General features: G+C 40.6%; 3 protein-coding genes and 2 non-coding genes across 6 annotated transcripts; 2 read left to right on the top strand and 3 right to left on the bottom strand.

Moving 5' to 3' along the window:
* Nucleotides 1–5,211: 5,211 nt before the first annotated feature.
* Nucleotides 5,212–9,448, top strand: LOC146990221 (troponin I, fast skeletal muscle-like). The gene is made up of 6 exons (XM_085770740.1): nucleotides 5,212–5,333; nucleotides 5,434–5,466; nucleotides 6,676–6,804; nucleotides 7,826–7,915; nucleotides 8,967–9,143; nucleotides 9,236–9,448. The coding sequence occupies exons 2-6, from the start codon at nucleotides 5,437–5,439 to the stop codon at nucleotides 9,320–9,322; spliced, it is 513 nt and encodes a 170-aa protein (XP_085626866.1). The 5' UTR covers nucleotides 5,212–5,333; nucleotides 5,434–5,436; the 3' UTR covers nucleotides 9,323–9,448.
* Nucleotides 9,449–9,996: 548 nt separating this feature from the next.
* Nucleotides 9,997–13,439, top strand: pole3 (polymerase (DNA directed), epsilon 3 (p17 subunit)). The gene is made up of 4 exons (XM_085770769.1): nucleotides 9,997–10,417; nucleotides 11,087–11,172; nucleotides 11,981–12,099; nucleotides 12,320–13,439. Exons 1-4 carry the CDS (start codon nucleotides 10,352–10,354, stop codon nucleotides 12,496–12,498), a joined length of 450 nt encoding a protein of 149 aa, XP_085626895.1. The 5' UTR covers nucleotides 9,997–10,351; the 3' UTR covers nucleotides 12,499–13,439.
* Nucleotides 13,440–13,986: 547 nt separating this feature from the next.
* Nucleotides 13,987–16,909, bottom strand: rpl12 (ribosomal protein L12). 2 transcript variants are annotated; one of them, XM_085770758.1, is made up of 6 exons: nucleotides 16,710–16,909; nucleotides 15,314–15,387; nucleotides 14,906–15,004; nucleotides 14,701–14,782; nucleotides 14,521–14,607; nucleotides 13,987–14,130 (listed from the first exon to the last, which is right to left on the bottom strand). In XM_085770758.1, the coding sequence occupies exons 2-6, from the start codon at nucleotides 15,380–15,382 to the stop codon at nucleotides 14,012–14,014; spliced, it is 456 nt and encodes a 151-aa protein (XP_085626884.1). In that variant the 5' UTR covers nucleotides 15,383–15,387; nucleotides 16,710–16,909; the 3' UTR covers nucleotides 13,987–14,011. The 2 variants fall into 2 exon arrangements, with proteins under 2 accessions (XP_085626884.1, XP_085626877.1); XM_085770751.1 differs by having other exon boundaries at nucleotides 16,812–16,909.
* LOC146990219 (small nucleolar RNA SNORA65) lies at nucleotides 14,280–14,405 on the bottom strand. Its single transcript, XR_015035668.1, has one exon. It is a non-coding gene; the product is annotated as a small nucleolar RNA SNORA65 (small nucleolar RNA).
* LOC146990218 (small nucleolar RNA SNORA65) lies at nucleotides 15,138–15,264 on the bottom strand. The gene has a single exon (XR_015035667.1). It is a non-coding gene; the product is annotated as a small nucleolar RNA SNORA65 (small nucleolar RNA).
* Nucleotides 16,910–18,087: the final 1,178 nt, after the last annotated feature.

Here is an 18,087-nt window from a genome sequence, read left to right as displayed (position 1 = left end):
TGGTGTAAAAGTTGTCTACGAACAATTTATATCCAGTGCCCAGGAGGTTGGTATTGACCAGCTGCATCACTGAGTCATAACCGAGTCCTTTCCCGCTTTTTTCTCCTGACTTTCCTTCATAAATGAAGAAGTCCCAAGTATACCCATTTGTGGAATCAGCAAGAACGAAAAGCTTGTAACCCCAGCGTACAGGCTTGTTTTTCATATATTGTTTTAGGGCACAGCGGGCCTTTGACGCAACCATTCGCTCATCAATTGAAATGGTTTGTCTAGGTTGATAGTGAGTTTTGCATGCGTCCCTCAACTCAGTGTAAATAGGTTTGATCTTGCAGAGACGATCGTAGGCTGCCGTTCCCTTCTTCTCATCGTTAGCAGCATCCTCTGCACTGCTGCTAAGATGCAGGGCCCGGCATAACATGAGGAACTTTTTTCCAGTCATCACTTGCTTTGGGAAGGGAAGGCTGTACAGTTTCCCCGTTTTCCAATAATCTCTAAATGCAGAGCACTTCACAATTCCCATATACAGAACCACGGACATAAAACGATACATGTCCTGTAATGTGATGTCAGTCCACGGTGTAGATTGTGTTGAGATATGCGTTTCTCCAAACTCATTTGTGTTTTTAACAATGTTCTGTAGCATGGAGTTTGTAAAAAAAAGCTGAAAAAGGTGCAGTGCTGTGTATGATTCTGATTGGATGAGCTGGGGACCAGGTGGACGTAGGGGTCTGAAGGTGGGCTTTGGTGGTTGGACATCTTGGACATCTGTACCATGCCAGGGCTCTTCTGTGACTACAGAGGAACTACCATTGGCTTGATGGCTGCTGGTGCTGGATCTCCCCTTTCCTCTGGCTCTACGTGGGGTGCCTTTCACATGAGTTTGGAGCTGAGGCTCCTCCTCATCTGAGCTGGTGCTCTGCTCCTCCACTCTTCCCTTTTTGGTTTCTGAACCTGGGACCCAGTCAGAGTCTTCCCCTGATGACCTATTACATAAAAAAATAAGTAATTTACAAAACTAGTTTGTCTGAAGATTGAGATTCAGGTCTGGGGTGCTGCTTGGAACAAAAAACAGTGAGTAATCAGTAAAAGGCTCAGCCAGGAGCACACATGCACCAAGGGTACACATTTAATTTGAAACTAGGCAGGTTATTTATAGGGTGGCCCTAAGGTCCAAATCACAACAGCAAATCAGAAATCACAACAACAAAAGAGAAAACACAACACCAAAAAGAGAAAACACAACGGCAAAAGAGAAAACACAACAGCAAAAGAGAAAACACAACACAAAAAGAGAAAACACAACCGCAAAAGAGAAAACACAACACAACAGCAAAAGGAAAAACACAATGACAAATTACTAAACTTTTTTTTCTTTTTTGTTGTTTTCTCTTTTGCCGTTGTGTTTTCTTTTCTCTTTTGCCGTTGTGTTTTCTGATTTGCTGTTGTGATTTGCACCTCAGGGCCACCATAGCCTATCTTTACGTTCAGCTAGGCTATAGCAGAATAACATAAATCCCATTGTAGCCTAATGGATTAAAACACTAAAAAGGAAAAGCACACAACGTTGCACACAGCCCTTCTCCATCCCTGAACGAAAGAACAAACAACAAAACTCAGGGCTTAAAGTATTGAAAAGGTTTCACTTAGGCTATTAGTTCATGAGTCAAACTACAATGACAACAGGAAAACTTACATGTGGAGAGCCCTGTCCGCTCCTTCCTCAGCCTCGGACTCGGACTCACCGAGGGAAACATCGCTGTCCTCCAGCACAGATTCATCTTTGTCGACGCTTTCAAAACCTAAACGTCGCTTCCCTTGCGGTGTATTTTGTTTCTGCGTAATTTTTCGCCGTACTGCCGCACGACTGCTCGTTGTTGAAGTCATGTCAGTCCTCTGTCCTATGCTCTGAGCCCGGGAAATTTTTGTGGAACAAGCCAGAAAACAGGCTATCGTTTCTTTTTACAGCATTTTCTATTAGCTAGTCGGTGTGCCTTGCACCAGTAAACTGCGCTGTGATTGGCTCAAACTATAGGTAGGGAAGGAATGCGGGAGGTATACATCCATGGAGGTAGCCTATAGGCTCTGAGGTAGCCTAGACTTAGTTTACGCAACAAATGAAATGTTCAGCATTTGATGTTGTATTAGATTTGACACTTTTTCATTTAATGTTTTATATTTGAATCCATCAGTGGGAACACAAACATGTGGAAAGCCAAAAAGGTCACAATTTATCTCTTTTCACACATTTGACTTCTGAACACCAATAAGTATGCTGGTCTTTAATAAAGCCTGATGATGCTTAGTTTACTCTTTAATCGTCTTAATAAATGTACAATAAGATGTTTGAAGAGCTGCAGTTATTGGTTTAATTTTGTATGCTTTAATTAAAACCTGTTGCCACTACAGCAAGTTTGTATCATTCCTGTTTTACTCAGGCCACTGTCTGTGTGCTTACACACCACTGCAAAGCTACTTTTCTTGGGTATTTGAACGATGTGCACCACTTTAGGATACAATCTGCAGGCTCAGTTATGTCAGACTCAGACTAGTCGCAAACACCAAAAAATATGCACCTCAACTATGATGCCTCACAAGTTTGGACATAATGCCTTCATAATAGATTAGGCATAAGTCAGTGTGATCATCATAGATCTTCATAAGTAAATGGCGTTTCAGATCCCATAAAAAATTCTACAGAAGCCTATTGCTATCATGCCAGAAAAAAAACCCAAAACACATCATATTATGGAAAAAGTTGATTGCTCACCGTTTGAACACCATCAATACATAGCTAACAATATATTGCATAGACAGTGAGACAGCAAGAACACACAACAGCAATGCAAAACAGATACACATGGGACATAGGAGTTTTTCTCTTCTTCCACCTGCAGGTGTCCAAGTGTCTGACAGTGACCGAACAACTCTGTCATGTTGTGAATCTGCTGCCTGCTGCCCTGGTATGTCGTGGATAATGTCCGTGAAGGTTCTCAGTCATACAAGTCATCTTATTCTTCTTCCTCCCCAGGAAGTTTAAACCCCATACACACCTGGAGACATGTGACTCCTAGTCACATGACCACCCCTCCAGTTTCGGGGGTGTGGTCATGTGACTCGAGTCGCGGGGGTGTGGTCATGTGACTTTGGTTTCACTAGAAACCAATCATAGGACCACTCTGGGTTTAAACCCCTTTTTACAGTCTATGGTTTAAACACCTGGGTTTCTGGCATTAGTCTCAGACAGTTCATATCATAGATAGGCCTATGTAAGTTATTGTGGCTGAATTTGTCTTAATTTATGTTAGGCTACTTTGTAAAAAATGTAATTTAGGCTATTTTCCTAGTTGTTAAATGTTGTTCTTTGGCAATATCTGAATTTTTTCATTGCTATTATATTTTTGTGTATTTGATTAGGCCTACATTTACGCGCTGATCATTAAAGGAACAAATCAGAGGTTACTCAGCAGTTACTCAGTACTTGAGTAGCTTTTTCACCAAGTACTTTCTACTCTTACTCAAGTAAATATTTGAATGGCTACTTTTTACTTTTACTTGAGTTAAATTATTCTAAAGTAACTATACTCTTACTTGAGTACAATTTTTGGCTACTCTACCCACCTCTGTCTAAAATAAATTTCCCTCGATTATTAGTATCATCATTATTTTTATGATGCACACATCTTGTAAAAGCTGAGAAACCAAAGGCTTTGAGGTCAAATTGTAAAACCAACGAGGAGCATGTTTGTGTGCTGACGTGTGCGTGTCTCTCCTCTTCCCTCCCAGGCTGTTTGAGCAGCTGAATGGGAACCACTCAGAGCAATAAATCCTCCCAGTTTAGAGCTGACAGCTGCTGGGAGGCCTTTTCTGCTTTAACACAGGCCACATCCCCAAATTGCAAATTCCATCACCAAAGATTTTTCTAATATACTTTTGGGTATTTTCTACCGTAATTTGCACATTTATCATGTTAAATTTATATTTTGATCATCAGTTATTGATGGAAATCTTTATAATTACACAATTATAATGACACATCTTTATGCTTTGAACCCCAAACAATATTTAGATTTTACTGGTGAGCTGACAGAACTATCGTAATGACTTTTACATGGTTTCATATTATCAAAGAATTGTCTTTTATTGCTCATTATCTGTTTGTCCAATGGTTGCATGTAGCCTACTGTATTAGCTCTTCGCTGTGGCAGCTGCTTTTGAAACTCTGATTTATTTTGTGTGTGTGTTTTTTTTTTTTACCTTAGCCTACATGAAGCACAATTTGAAGCATAATGAAAATCAATGACAGCGTCAAGAGTTTTATCAAAGCTATATTTGAAAACTTGCACCTTTGCTTGATGAAGTATCTTTATTTTTACTCAGCTATGAATTTGAATGATTTTTTTTCCATCACTGTTGAGTTTTCAGTACAGTAGGTGAAACAGCAGGACTGAAGCAGGCAGATGAAAGGAGCTGTCAGCTGTTACAGCTACAGCTGCGCTGAGTCGGAGGAAAATAAGGACAGTCGAGGAAGCTCAGCTTGAATTCGCTCAGTAGAAGCTCAAGTGTTGGATGGTTTGCATCATCATTTATAAACCTCTGACTCCAATGATAAACATCATCCACTGATAAGTTGATGTATTCATCATCCCTATATAAAAGGTTTCCACATCTACACAGTATATTCTCCAACTGTACATAATACATACTGACAGGCTTAAGGATACAGTCATATACAAAGACATATGTTTGCAATATGAAAATATATATTTGTAATTTTGTATGGACTACACATACTGTACATGTCCCACAGGGGTTTTCCAGAAGATAAAAGTCTGTTGCAGGGAGGGTTTTCCTCTAGCTGGTACCTCTAATGTTGTTCCTATACAGGGCTTGAAATTCATCTGTTAAACATTGGTTAATGAATTATACCGATTTTCAGAAACTGGTACTGATGTGTTACGCTATGGCTACTTATTGGTTGGATTATTTCATTTTTTTCTTTTGTTTTAGGTCCTTTCATGTTTTGTTTTTTTTGACAATAATAAAAGTTGAGAACATTGTATTGATTATAATTCAGACAGACACATTGTCTACTGATTCTTACAGGAGAAAATTCCTGAGGCATTTGTTTAAGGCTCAGCTGCTGCAACCGAACAACTGCTGCTGGTCCATCACACACACACACACACACACACACACACACACACACACACACACACACACACACACTGAACCAACATCTATAAAGGGAACAGAAGTGCTGGTATTTCCATTCATCCCTGTTCTTGTCTCTGGGCCACAGGCAGGACTCAGCTGCAGTCAGGATGGCAGAGTAAGTCCTTGTCTCTTGAGGAAACTTTGTAAAACAAATCACACAAATTATCTCAAACGTTTCCCTCCTTGTTTGTTGTTGGTTTTTTTTGTATGTGAAGGAAGAAGATGTCAACGAGCCGGAGGAATCACCTCAAGGTAGAGTAAGTTGCTGTTGTTGTGGACGTTTTTTAGCTGTTTGCTCTTGGTGAATAATGAAATAGAGACTTCTGCCGGCCGACAAGCTTTTATTTCCTTGCAAAGAAAGGTCAATCCTCACCCGAGCGGTGATGGTAAAGAAAGACCCCAAAACATTTATACCTTAGGAACACCCCTTAGGTGTGTTCCACACCCCTGTCTGCTGCAGGGGTCGGCACCTGGGGCATCCCGCAGGGTATTGTGTTTAGGTGAGAAGTTAAGAGGTCTCAACACAATTTAAAATACAAAAGGGCTTGAATATTGATGAGAAAGTGAGGGGTTGGGTGTCTCAAGTACTTGAAATACAAAGGAATTGAATTTACAATTAGGCCCTACAATTAAAAGTCTGGTATCTTGGTGAGAAAGTGGGAGGTTGGGTATTTTACAAAGAGGTTGAAATTACAATTACAAGGTCTAGACATTTACATACACAAATGGGTAACAAACAAAAGGAGATCTGATATATTGGGGGGAAATCAGGGTGGGGACATCTGAAGTGATTAAAACAAAGGAATATTCAAATTTACCATTACACTGTGAAATTATTTATCATCAATATTTCAACATATCACTGATAACAGCAGCAAACACATTTTTCCAGTGCACTCAAACCAAATTGAATTAGCTGAGTCAGAGATTTGTAATAACATCAACAATAATAATAATATTAGGGCCGATCTGAGCTTTTCTCAGACAAACCAGTTACAGGGTATGTGTTGGTCGATAAGAACTGATGTGAAGAGTTTTAATGTTCCTTCAAACTTCAACTTCCTTAAAACCCACTGACAATGACTGTTTACTGGTGATTTTGAGTCTGTTCTTCACTGTTTTGTGTCTTTCTGGTAACTTATATCTGTTTGTCACTATTTGGAGTCTTTTTGTGGTGATTTTTTGTGTTTGTAGTGTCTCTGCTGGTGAGACACGAGAAAAAAAAAGTATTTTTAATGTAACCACCACGGTAACCATGCAGTGACTGTAAAAACAAACAAATTATTGCTTTACTTAATAATTAAAAAGAAAAGATGATTCAGGACATTCAATAAAATACTAAATAAAACACACACACACACACACACACACACACACACACACATCATCATTATCATCCTTCAGCGTCAGCCTTGCTTGTGTTAGTGGTGGTGTGAAGGTGTGGGCTCCTCTTCCTCTCAGAGCTTGCTGCTGCAGATCGGTCAGGAAATGCTGGAGGAGGAGGCGCAGGAGGCTGAGAAGGAGAAGATGAAGTACATGGAGGAGAACTGCCCCGGCCTCTCTGCCCCAGGCTGCATGCAGGACCTCCAGGTAATCGTCCACCACCTGGACACTGGGCGGAGTCCAGAAGCATTTATAGAAATGTTGGGACTGCAGAGCTGATAACACTGTAATTTACCTAAGTGCTGTCTGAACAGCTTATTTTGCTGCCCCCAACTGGTCAAAGATACAAACAAACAAAACAAGTCAAAAAAGTCAGTTTAAAGCCCCTACAAAGAACTTTCATTTTGTGTTGATTTTGGCGACCCCTGTGGACAAAACCGGTAGTGTTTCGCCAGAATGAAGACTGCAATTCCCATGAGCTCTAGCGTGTATTTATTGTTGTAATGAAAAGACCCTTAAAATAATCTGTTATTTTGATTAGCCATGACGATAAAACAAGGCGCAAGAAGCAGTGTTGGGCAAATGTAGAAGAGTGTCGTGCTGCAACAAGTTGCGCACCATTTGTGTGATGTTCAGTGCAAAAAAAAATCCTCTTCGTTCCGACTGCGCCCCTGGGTTAATTATCATCCTAAATACATATTTTTACATCCCCGGGAGAATGGGACGTTGTTAGACTTGAGCCTGATTCTGAGTGCCGTACATTGTTTTGTCTGGTGGACCGACCCAATCACTGCCTCCTAGTTAAACTATTCATTTAGCAATAACTTATCCTCCAACTGATAGCCTCATTTGCTTTTGTAGGTGACACAGAGACATCAGAAGAAATTAGGGACTTTTGCATATCCAGTTAAAGTTCTTTGTAGGGGCTTTAATTAAAGTATTTTCTTGTCTGTGGAAGCCTTAAGTAGCGTGAGATAACTATCACTGCAAGGTCCTCTACATGTGTTATTTTAGAAATGGAAAAACAATACAAATTTTGAATGTGGAGAATTTTCTGCTTGAAAACCACATTGTGAACAGAGGTCACAAGTGTTGGTGAACACCTGTCTGGGAACTCTGGCTTTGTACAGGAGAGAACAGGAAGTGACTGATTCCCTGTTTTTTGTTTTGTTTGTCACTCATACAAAGTCTCACCTCTTTTATGTCCCCCTGTGTGTCATGACATTAGGAGCTGTGCCGGAAACTCCACAAGCAGATTGATTTAGTGGATGACGAGCGCTACGATATGGAGATCAAAGTGACAAAGTCCAACAAAGAGGTACGATTTTAGATCAATGATTCCACCTCTGGTCGTCAGTTCAGTAAAACTATGTTGGAAATGAGTTAATCCAAGTTTCAAATTAAGCCAAACTCTGGGGCACTATTTCATATTGAATTTGGTCTAGTAAAGCCAAGTTTATTTATGTATTTAAACTGTGTTTCATCAATTGGAACACATGTGCATATCAAACTTCAAATTCCATAAATAAATACATAAATAAATAAATTAAAAATCTGCTGCTGTCAGGGCATAGTAAGTATAACAGAGTGGTGGGGAATTAATTATACTTTTCCTTAACAAAACATCACATTTAGATAGCTAGCTATCTTAATAGTATGGAACGACAGAGGAGCTCAATGGTCAATAATCCACCTCAAAAGTTAAAGCCATTGTAAAGTTAAACCCCCTCAACTGAAGGTTCAAAGTTAACTCTAAATAATTTAAATTGGAGTTCAAAGTTTTGGTTCAACAGGATTAAATTTAATCTCAGTTTAAAGGTGCCATATGTTAGAATGTGGCCAAAAACGGTTACTGCAGTCAAATTCAAAACACAGCAATCTCGTTTTTTCTCCCAGCTGTAGCAGCAGCTCAGTGGAGCAGACCGGAGGCTGAAATGCCACTGACGCCGCTGTGACTGGGAGAGAGGGCTAGGTGGCGCAACATGCCCACACGTAAATTCAAAACATAAACATGATTTGCAGTCTGCAAAAAAAAGATTTTTAATGCGAATACTCTGGCTGTACTATTGTTGTTGGTGAGTTCATCATGTTATATGAACATTATTCCTGAGTCTCTGTGTCATATTAGGAGGATTTTATGGGCAGTTGCTTTAGATTTCTTACATATTGTACCTTTAAAGTAAACAACAAACTCAGTTTAAAGAGATTGGTTTAAATTTCTGGTTGAACCTTGCTGTTGCAATCCTGCCCATGGGTTTTTACTAAAACAGCTATGCTGTCCATTTTGCACTGATTTTGCACAGACTGTAGACTTTCACATATGCACACACACACTCACATGATGCTGGTAAAACCATCATCTCTGTCAGATCAACGACCTGAAGCTGATGGTTCAGGATCTGAAGGGGAAGTTTAAGAAGCCTGCCCTGAAGAAGGTGCGGATGTCGGCCGACGCCATGCTGGCCGCTCTGCTGGGCTCCAAACATAAAGTGTCCATGGACCTGAGGGCCAACCTGAAGCAGGTCAAGAAGGAGGTGAAAGAGGAGGTGGGTGCTCCAGAGAAAGAGAGAATATCTCAGCCTTTTATCATTACTGATCTGACTCATCGTCTGCTTGTTTTGGCTCACCTCTCTCTCAGGAGAAGCAAACAGGCGACTGGAGGAAGAAAATTGAGGACAAGGCCGGGATGGACGGCAGGAAGAAGATGTTTGAGACAGAGGTTTAAAATGTTATTGTTTTGTTCTGTTGACATTGAGTTTTTCAGCATCATTCATTTATGTGTATTATGTGAGTCCGCATTGTTGACAATTTGTGTAAGTGATAAACAAATAAATCATTGTGTTTTTGTGAATTTCATTGGGATAATTTGACAAATCACTAAAAAATAATGGCACATTTTAGGACAACAAATAGTATAATTTGAAAAGTGAACTAGTGCAATTTTTCCACCTAGAACAGAAAGAGGGCTGGTGTAGAGTATTTCTTGTCAATAATAAAAATTAGAAACATAAACACAACACCAAGACTGCTCAGTGCTGTGTTGTCAGGACACCTGTTCTCTTGCTGCTCCTCAGTCCAGCAATGTAAAGATTGTAGTCATGTTTACATGTAGGCTATAGCTACTTATTTTTTGGGGTGAAAATGAAAATGCATTTAAAACAATGTTTTTAATTAGCTATAATATTGAGGTATTAAGTGTCCATGTTGTTTATCCTACAGTGCTTTTTATATGAATGTAATTTCATCAGAGGGATCGGATCTGTCTGTCATTATTCGGTTGCTGTCATTTTTATATAACGTTACAATCGGTTACAATCTATTATCATGCTGCTTTCTTCTTCTCATTTGTACGTTACTACGTAACAGGCGCTGCGTAACTCTACGTCAGGGGTCAAAGTTGAGGGGTGACGTAGAGGGCTCGTGGTTGGAAGGTTCGCGGGAAACGTCCCAAAACAAATTAGTTCTGATGGGCACGCGAGCGACTTCGGGCACAGTTTGAATTCAAACGGACCAAATTTAACGTTGTATTTAAATGCGGGGATACAACGGGAATCTACCGCCGTTATCGAGTTAATCCCACTGTCAAACTAAACCAGCCAACTAGCCGCCGTAGCTCCGGGCTAACACCGCACTGTCAAGAGCTGCTAACCAGTTAGCTCAGCGCTAACCAGGAGAGGTAACGGCTAACGGCCGGCTCGGTTACCGGGGAGCACGCGGTGAACAGGGGCTGAGGACTCGGTAGACGGCGGGTGAAATGGCGGAGAGGCCAGAAGACCTGAACCTGCCCAACGCGGTGATCACCCGCATCATCAAGGAGGCGGTGAGTCCGGGGAGCAGAGCCTCCGGCCAGGCTCCAGCTTTACACTCAAACATACAACACTGAGACACGGTGCGACGGATATTCTGCGTGTTTATCCACTTTATCCAACATAATGTAAATCAGCGGACAGAAATAAGATGAAAAGAATAATGAAGTTATAACAAAACAAAGTGTTTGAAAAGCATAAGTTATCGATTCTGTTCAATAGGCTGCTGGTAACGTTACATTTGCTGAAGCAGCCTTCATCCTATTAGTGTTTTCTCTACATGCACCTCTCTACTCGGTTCATAACAATGAAGTGGTAAACACAGTACACTGCACTATGTTCATCAAAAGCTACTCAGAGGAGTGCTCCATTGTGATCAAGTGAACATTGCTGCATACAATAATTATAAAATCCTCTGTATCACTGAAGCTTTACGTGTTTCAGTCTTTAACTGTTTTTGTTAACCTAACACTATTCAACAGCAACACACACAAGTTGACACAGCATCTGGAACATTATCACCTTTATTAGGGCTACGTGTGTGTGGCAACATATTGTTACACATAGTGTTAATGTACATAGTTAATGTTATGTTATTGTCCCGGAGAGGATAAACACTTCTCTCAGACATCCCTGTCTTTTTTGCTTTAAGATAACTGCTCTGCACCGTTTGTTTTCAACAGCTCCCAGATGGGGTGAATGTGTCCAAAGAAGCAAGGAGAGCTATATCCCAAGCTGCCAGTGTGTTTGTGCTGTATGCAACCTCCTGGTAAGGGGAATAATAAAAAACAACAATATTTAGATCATCAAACATGTGTATTGTTTCACAAAATCCAGGGGGCTGTTGCACAAAACCAGAATAGCGGATTAAGCAAAGATCTTCTGGTTATCCTGGCTGAATTAGGCCAGGACTGGGTTGCATTAAAGCGGAGGGACATATGTTCATATGTTACCATGGAAATTTATCCTGTGGAGCTAGCCTGCTCCAACCAGGCTAACAGCCAGGCTTAACTTATCCTGGTGTTGTATTGATTCAGACATCTGTCAGTCTGATCAGAGATAAATGTGCTTACAGTTACATTACAACAGATCCACTGTCATTCAGTGAAGAAGCCTTTTTTTTCTTTTTACTTGATTGTAATGTCATAATTTATATAAAACCTATTTTGTGAATAAAATCAGTGATAAACACAAAATATTAAGTCCCATTTACGTGAGTCTTCTTCACAATGACGCATACTGGATGAGGAGGTGTGACAGTGAGGAGTGCACGTAACATTTAAAGGCACGATTTACTGCACCATCAGAAATGTTTATGTTGCTACTAATATGGCACACACCTTTATCAAAATTGCAAGTAACATGCATCAAAAAGTAAATGTGTCACAGACTGAGCCATGATTCACAGATGAGGCTTTGTCAAGCCTAGCTTGTGCAATAGCCCCCTGGTTAGTTCAAGTGGTATTAGGATTTGGCACATTTCAAACAGCAAAAACATGAAACAACTGAGTGAACTCAAATTTAAAGTCTTATTGTATAAAAAAAAAGCATGACTTTGACTGTTTCTTTTGTCACAGTGCAAACAACTTTGCCATGAAAGCCAAGAGAAAAACTCTGAACGCAGGGGATGTTTTGGCTGCGATGGAGGAAATGGAGTTTGAACGTTTCCTGGAGCCTCTCAGAGAAGCTCTGGAAGGTCGGTACCTGAGAGTCGAGTCGTTACAGGTTTTAAGGGAATTTAAACCGACATGACCTGACCAATAGCAGCATGATGTGCCATCAGTTTATATGACCAATTAACAAGCATCTGATTTTACAAATGTAAAACACAATGAGCTAGTGGTGATTTATGTTTATTAAGATCCATCATTTCTGCAGATTTAAAGTTGACGGTGGGTGTTTGTATTTGTCAACAGTGTATAAGAAAGGCCAGAAAGGTAAGAAGGAAGTGTCGGAGCAGAAGCGCAAAGATAAAGAGAAGAAGAACGACTCTGAGAACGACAAGACCAGGGATGAGGAAGAGGAGGAGGAGGAGCGCATGGAGGAGGAGCCTGAAGCTGAGAACGAAGGCGAGGAGGAAGAGGTGGAGAACTGAGCACGTTTCACCACGAAGCCCTGGTGACCCGAACAATGTAAACGCGCTTCGCCAGCTCCTGGACACGAGAGCTCGTCGGAGCTGCCGTGAATCAGTCACAACCAGGTTCCAGTGCAGCGGTGCTGACGAGCTCACAGGAGGTGAGGTTACATCCTGTTCCCCGAGGCCGTGCAGCTTCTGTCTTCCAACCAGACACACAACAAAGCACAACGACACACGTCAAGCATCACACGCTCTTGTCTCACTCCAATTTGTATTTTAATCATTTTTTTTATAAACCTGACACATGTTTGATACTAATGCTGTTGAGTTTCTTCTGTAACAGGATGTCTTGACAATAAGAAACAACCAGCAGTTCACATTGTCTTTTTGGTCCGCACACTTTGGCAAATACGCTTTTCATGGAGTTCACCACTAGAGGGCGGGGGAACATTAGGCTGTAATTTCATTTGAGGTGTCTGGTTCCATGCCTGAAACTTTCACATTGAGAATTGTAAATACAGTTTTACTACAAATCTCCCTTTATTACTTCAACAAGAAAAACCAAAGTTCTCAAAACTAAACAGATGTAACTGCACAAAGAATAAATTGTTGCTTAAAATGTCATTGCATAAGTTAATAAAAACATTAATTGTAAGGTTTTGGTACAAACATTTTTCACCATTATGCCGTCTGGCAAAATACACTGAAGGAGATTCGCTTGAGGAACTCCCTTGTTGCGTTTGTCAAGATGAGATATAAAGTTTGTTTATAAAAGATGGTGATCCCTGTACTGAACGGTTTGTCAGACTGCATCACTTCATACTTAGTACAAATAGCTGCGCCAGTGTGAGTAGCTCCTTTTTGTTCCTTAACTGCTGAGTTTCTGAACCATTTATACTTTTGTAGAATTGTAAATGACTGGTTGAGATTTTCAATAAATATTTTGTATAAAACCCAAACCTGTACTGACTAATTTCTGACTGCACTAGTTGCTGTGGCCAATCAGGGCTCCACCTTTCAAACCCGAATTAACTACTATGGATAATGTTGCATGAGCTACTGTAATCCTGTTTCCACACATGTGAAATACAGATGTTTAGAAGAAACGGGCAACCTTATGTGGCAAATTAAATGCATGGGGAGAACTACAAGACAGATTTTAAGTGTATGAGAATGACCTTGTTTTTACAGTATCTTATTTATACTGAAATTTAATCTCCATCATTGCAGGATATCCTCATGTACTTGTTCCTTTTGTCTCTTACCAGTTAACTGTGAAATCACCCAAAATGTTTAATTACTAAAAAATTTGAACTTAATGTAAGAATTTTCACAAACCTCATGTCTCCATCCATTACATGCCCTAATTTAATTTATTAGCTCCCAGATTACCCCCACATCTCCCCTATCAGATATACTGGCTAAACCCAGTGTTATCAACCACTCATCTATTGTATGGCTTTAGTTCAGTTAGGCAAGAAAGAGAACACAAACACAAGATGCTCATTCTGTGAAAAGTTTATTTTTCCATTTAATCAGATGGGCACTCGACTTTGCCGCTGTTGATGTCATCGATGACATCATGGGGATGACGGCCATCAATGGTGCATCCCACAGACTGAGCGGTGCCCAGGATCTCCTTGATGGTTCCTGGAGGGAAAAGAAACAAGTTTGTCAAGAGCTGTCTGCTGCTACTCACCATCCTGTCCAGATGCGTGTTTAGGGCTCATCTTTTCTTTTAATGACGTTAATTTAACTGAATGTACAGATCCTACATCTGCTAAATATGATCTGGTTGATAATGTTCCTGTCTTTTCGGCACAAAGTTACCCATTGGTTTGGGCAGCCCTGTTTCCTAAAGCAGGGTCAATCTGAGCCTCCACTGGATTATACTCAGTCACTTGACAGACAGGCATAGTGGCGGGAGGCTGAGTGAGTGCAAATGGACTGAGAGGAAACTGCACGCTTGGGAACCCTTAGTGTAATGTGATGTTAGCTGATGACAAATTTAGAGACGTCTGACTGCTGCTGCGTTCTTACCAGAGAGCTCCCTGGCGATGGAGCGAGGCCTCATGACACGAGCGACACCCACGATCTCATCGAAGGTCACACTTCCGCTGTGCTTGACTGGAAAATAAAGTAGAAAGACATGTAGTCCATCCATCTTGCTCAACTTCATCTGTTATAAAGAAAAAAAGTTGCTAGTTTCCAGTCACTTACTGTTCTTGACCTTCTTCCTGTCACGGGGAGGCTCCTTCAGAGCTTTGATGATCAGGGCAGATGCGGAGGGAACCACCTCAACCTGAACAGGAACGAACAAACAGCATGTTACTGAAATGTGAATCAAACCCGTATCTTGTCATCCTGCACATCTCTGTGCTTCTAGTCAAAGCAGGCTGGAAGCAGTCAGCGTGGTGGTACGTACGACTGCCTGTCTGTTCTGGATGGTCAGCTTCACGGTGATCCTCAGACCCTTCCAGTCACCGGTGGCCTTGGCAATGTCGTCACCAACTTTCTTGGGAGACTGGAGAGAAAACACCAGAGCGAACGGTCAGCGTTGAGCAGCAGGTACAGAAAACAGAACCTAAGAGCTGATAGAAACAAGTTCAGTTTGCGTTTTTAACACTGCAAATCATTTTAATGCGCAGTGACTCAGGTTGTGTTCCTGTCTTTTCGGCACAGAGTTGCCCATTGGTTTGGGCAGCCCTGTTTCCTAAAGCAGGGTCAATCTGAGCCTCCACTGGATTATACTCAGTCACTCGAACAGACAGGCATAGTGGCGGGAGGCTGCATCCATTTTACATCAATACAAGAAGTAGATTTCATCACTCACCAGACCCAGAGGTCCGATCTTGGGGGCCAGAGCTGAGGTGGCGCCGACTTCTCCTCCTGTGCACCTCATGTACACTGCAAGACAAACAACAACAAACGTTGCAACTTCACATTCATTCAAGTCACTGATTAATTGGCTCAATATTCTGCCATATAGATGCAGTCCACCCTGTCCTATAAAGGTCTATTAAAGACCCTTTCCCTAGAAAAATGCATCCAAGTAATCTCTAGAAATACACATCTAGTAACCAAAGACGAGCTATTGTCTTGTTTAACTGATTTAAATTTGGTATTTTTTATCCTTAACATAAGTGGTCATCATCATGTACAAAAGGATTTATGTGTATGACTATACCTTCAAACTAAAACCCCTGCTTTGTGGTGTGTACTCAATGGCCTTCACAGCATAGCACAGCATAGTGGCTAAAACTATGCAGGGGGTTCGAGTTTTAACTGTAACAGTCGACATCAAGTTTACACAATCACTTCTGTCCCTGATGCATCTTCCTCTTTTATCCCCAAACTAACACATTTTATGAACCAATATTTATGGGCCGATGCCAAATCTGAATTAAGCCCTGCCACTGCCCTACATTTGCTGCAGATTTTGGACAAAACCAATGTTGATGAACTACACAAAATTAGGGATGTTCCACTTGGTATGAAGTTTTTACATAAATAAATTTCACCCTAAAGTAATATTGTATCATGACAGTAGGACAGTAGAAGTATGGTATAGTAATTTCTTTATATCACCATCATATCGTTCATTGTGATCTTCATATATTATAATAACTGTTGGCTGACATGTTTTCCATCATTAACCTTTAAAACGTAAAACGAAAAAAACTGTTGAAGTGAGATGTCCTGCCTACTACAGATGTGAATATATTCTGCATGCCAGTGATGAAGATGAACCAGGTCATTTGACAGTTAAAGCCATCAACCAGATCTGAAGATTATTTCAACAGCCTTCTTTCACTGACTTTATTAAGACATTACCTGCAATGGTTAATTGATAACGACCATTAATGGTTTTTTGCACTAAATTAATGGACAGGTCTCTTAAACATATTATACAAGAATAAAATTAAAATAGCCCGATCAATCAGTAAAATTAATAAAACAGTTGTGGGAAACGCTGATTCTTAGTCGCAACTCATTTCCAAATTTAACACGTAAATCATGATCCAAGCTGATATTAGCATGGATTAGCCATTAGCGGCTAGCTGGTTTAGCCCACGTGCACTCCCTCAGATTCAACGCCAGCCCTTCAAAACAATTAATACATCAGTCACATGTTTCAATATGATCACCCAAAAACATCAATTTCAACCTGCAGACCTTAAAACAACAGATTTTGGTTTTGTGGACCGCGTTTCGTGTCCCGTCTTTACCGTTTTCTCATCGCCGGTCAGAGGCCGCGACACACCGACCGGCTCCATCTTGGCTGTGAACAAGCTTCAGCTTTTATTACCCAGTCGACAGAGAAAACATACCAATCTTAATCTCGTTGGGGTCGAATTTGGGAGGCATGTTGCTGCTGTGGTGGTTGAGCTCAGTTCAGCTTGGTTGGTGAGGGTGTCGGATGAACCCGGGATCGGGACGACCGATTACTGTTGCACCTTCACCGCTAAGGGGGAAAGAAAAGACAGAGAAGCGCGTCGACGATGTTTATATAGTTTCACGAAGTCCCGCGAGATGTTGTCACCAGTCAGTTCTCGTTACTGTAATCGCATTTCTAGGACAGTGCCACCTAGCGATGGGATGACCGCAAATAACTGTATAAAATATAAAATAACAATACTGTATATAAATGTTATGTTATTATAATAATAATATACCTAATATAACCTCTGCATGTTTATGTCTCGTTAGCTGAAAGGGTTACACACAGATCACTATTGCATTGATCATGCTTCCTTAGGCATTTGTAACAATGAAAAAGAACTTACAGCAGTAAATTTATACTGCATCATTAATAAGTTTTACATTTGAAAGAAAAGTATAGGAGAAGACTGATGGTTGTTTTATGCAAAAAAACAAACAAACAAACAACAACAAAAAAAACAGCAAAAACCTTAACCCAGAGTCTTGATGTAAGGTAAAGGTTTATTCCACCCGAATGCTACAATATGCGTAATTACCATAATAAAATGGCAAATTTAATTCTGTTTGTTAAAGGTTGTAGAAAGAAGAGAAGTTTTGCTGTCCAAACAAGAAACCATAAACCTGATCCACCTTAAATACAACTAGCTTGGTGGACGGTGCTCCCCATGAGATGACATGTCATGTTATAGTACTGTACCAATTCAATTCAACCAACACAAGTAAAATAAAAAATTGAACAGCTAGCTATATGGTGAATTTTGTCATCAGAGACAAAAATATTTGTTTAGTAGGTCTAAGCCTGAGGATCATTCAAAAATTAACCACTATTACTGATCAAACTAATAGGATGCAAACCATCATGACACATTTTGTGTCCAGTGTTTAATGGATGTTGACGTGCTGAGAGTTTTGTTGGTGGTGCAAAGATATTTTCTGAACTGGTTCATGAACTTAGCGGAGGCCAAAGTGCTGCATGTGGGTGCTGAGTGGATGAACATCCTCTGTAGCAGCGTAATGGGCCTGAAGCTGCTTGAATATAAAAGCATTATGTGAGTATTGAGTGTACGTTACCTTGGGTCTTTGCCATGTTTAGAGGCTGTTGTTAGTTGTTTTTCATCACAGCTGGTTCTTTGCTGCACGCAGAGGCAGTGTTTTCCTGGTTGA

The sequence above is a fragment of the Trachurus japonicus genome, chromosome 3 (assembly GCF_045865225.1).
Source record: "Trachurus japonicus isolate A0001 chromosome 3, Traja_1.0".
NCBI lineage: Eukaryota > Metazoa > Chordata > Actinopteri > Carangiformes > Carangidae > Trachurus > Trachurus japonicus.
Note: the sequence above shows the minus strand (reverse complement) of the source record. Positions and strands in the feature narration are given on the sequence as shown.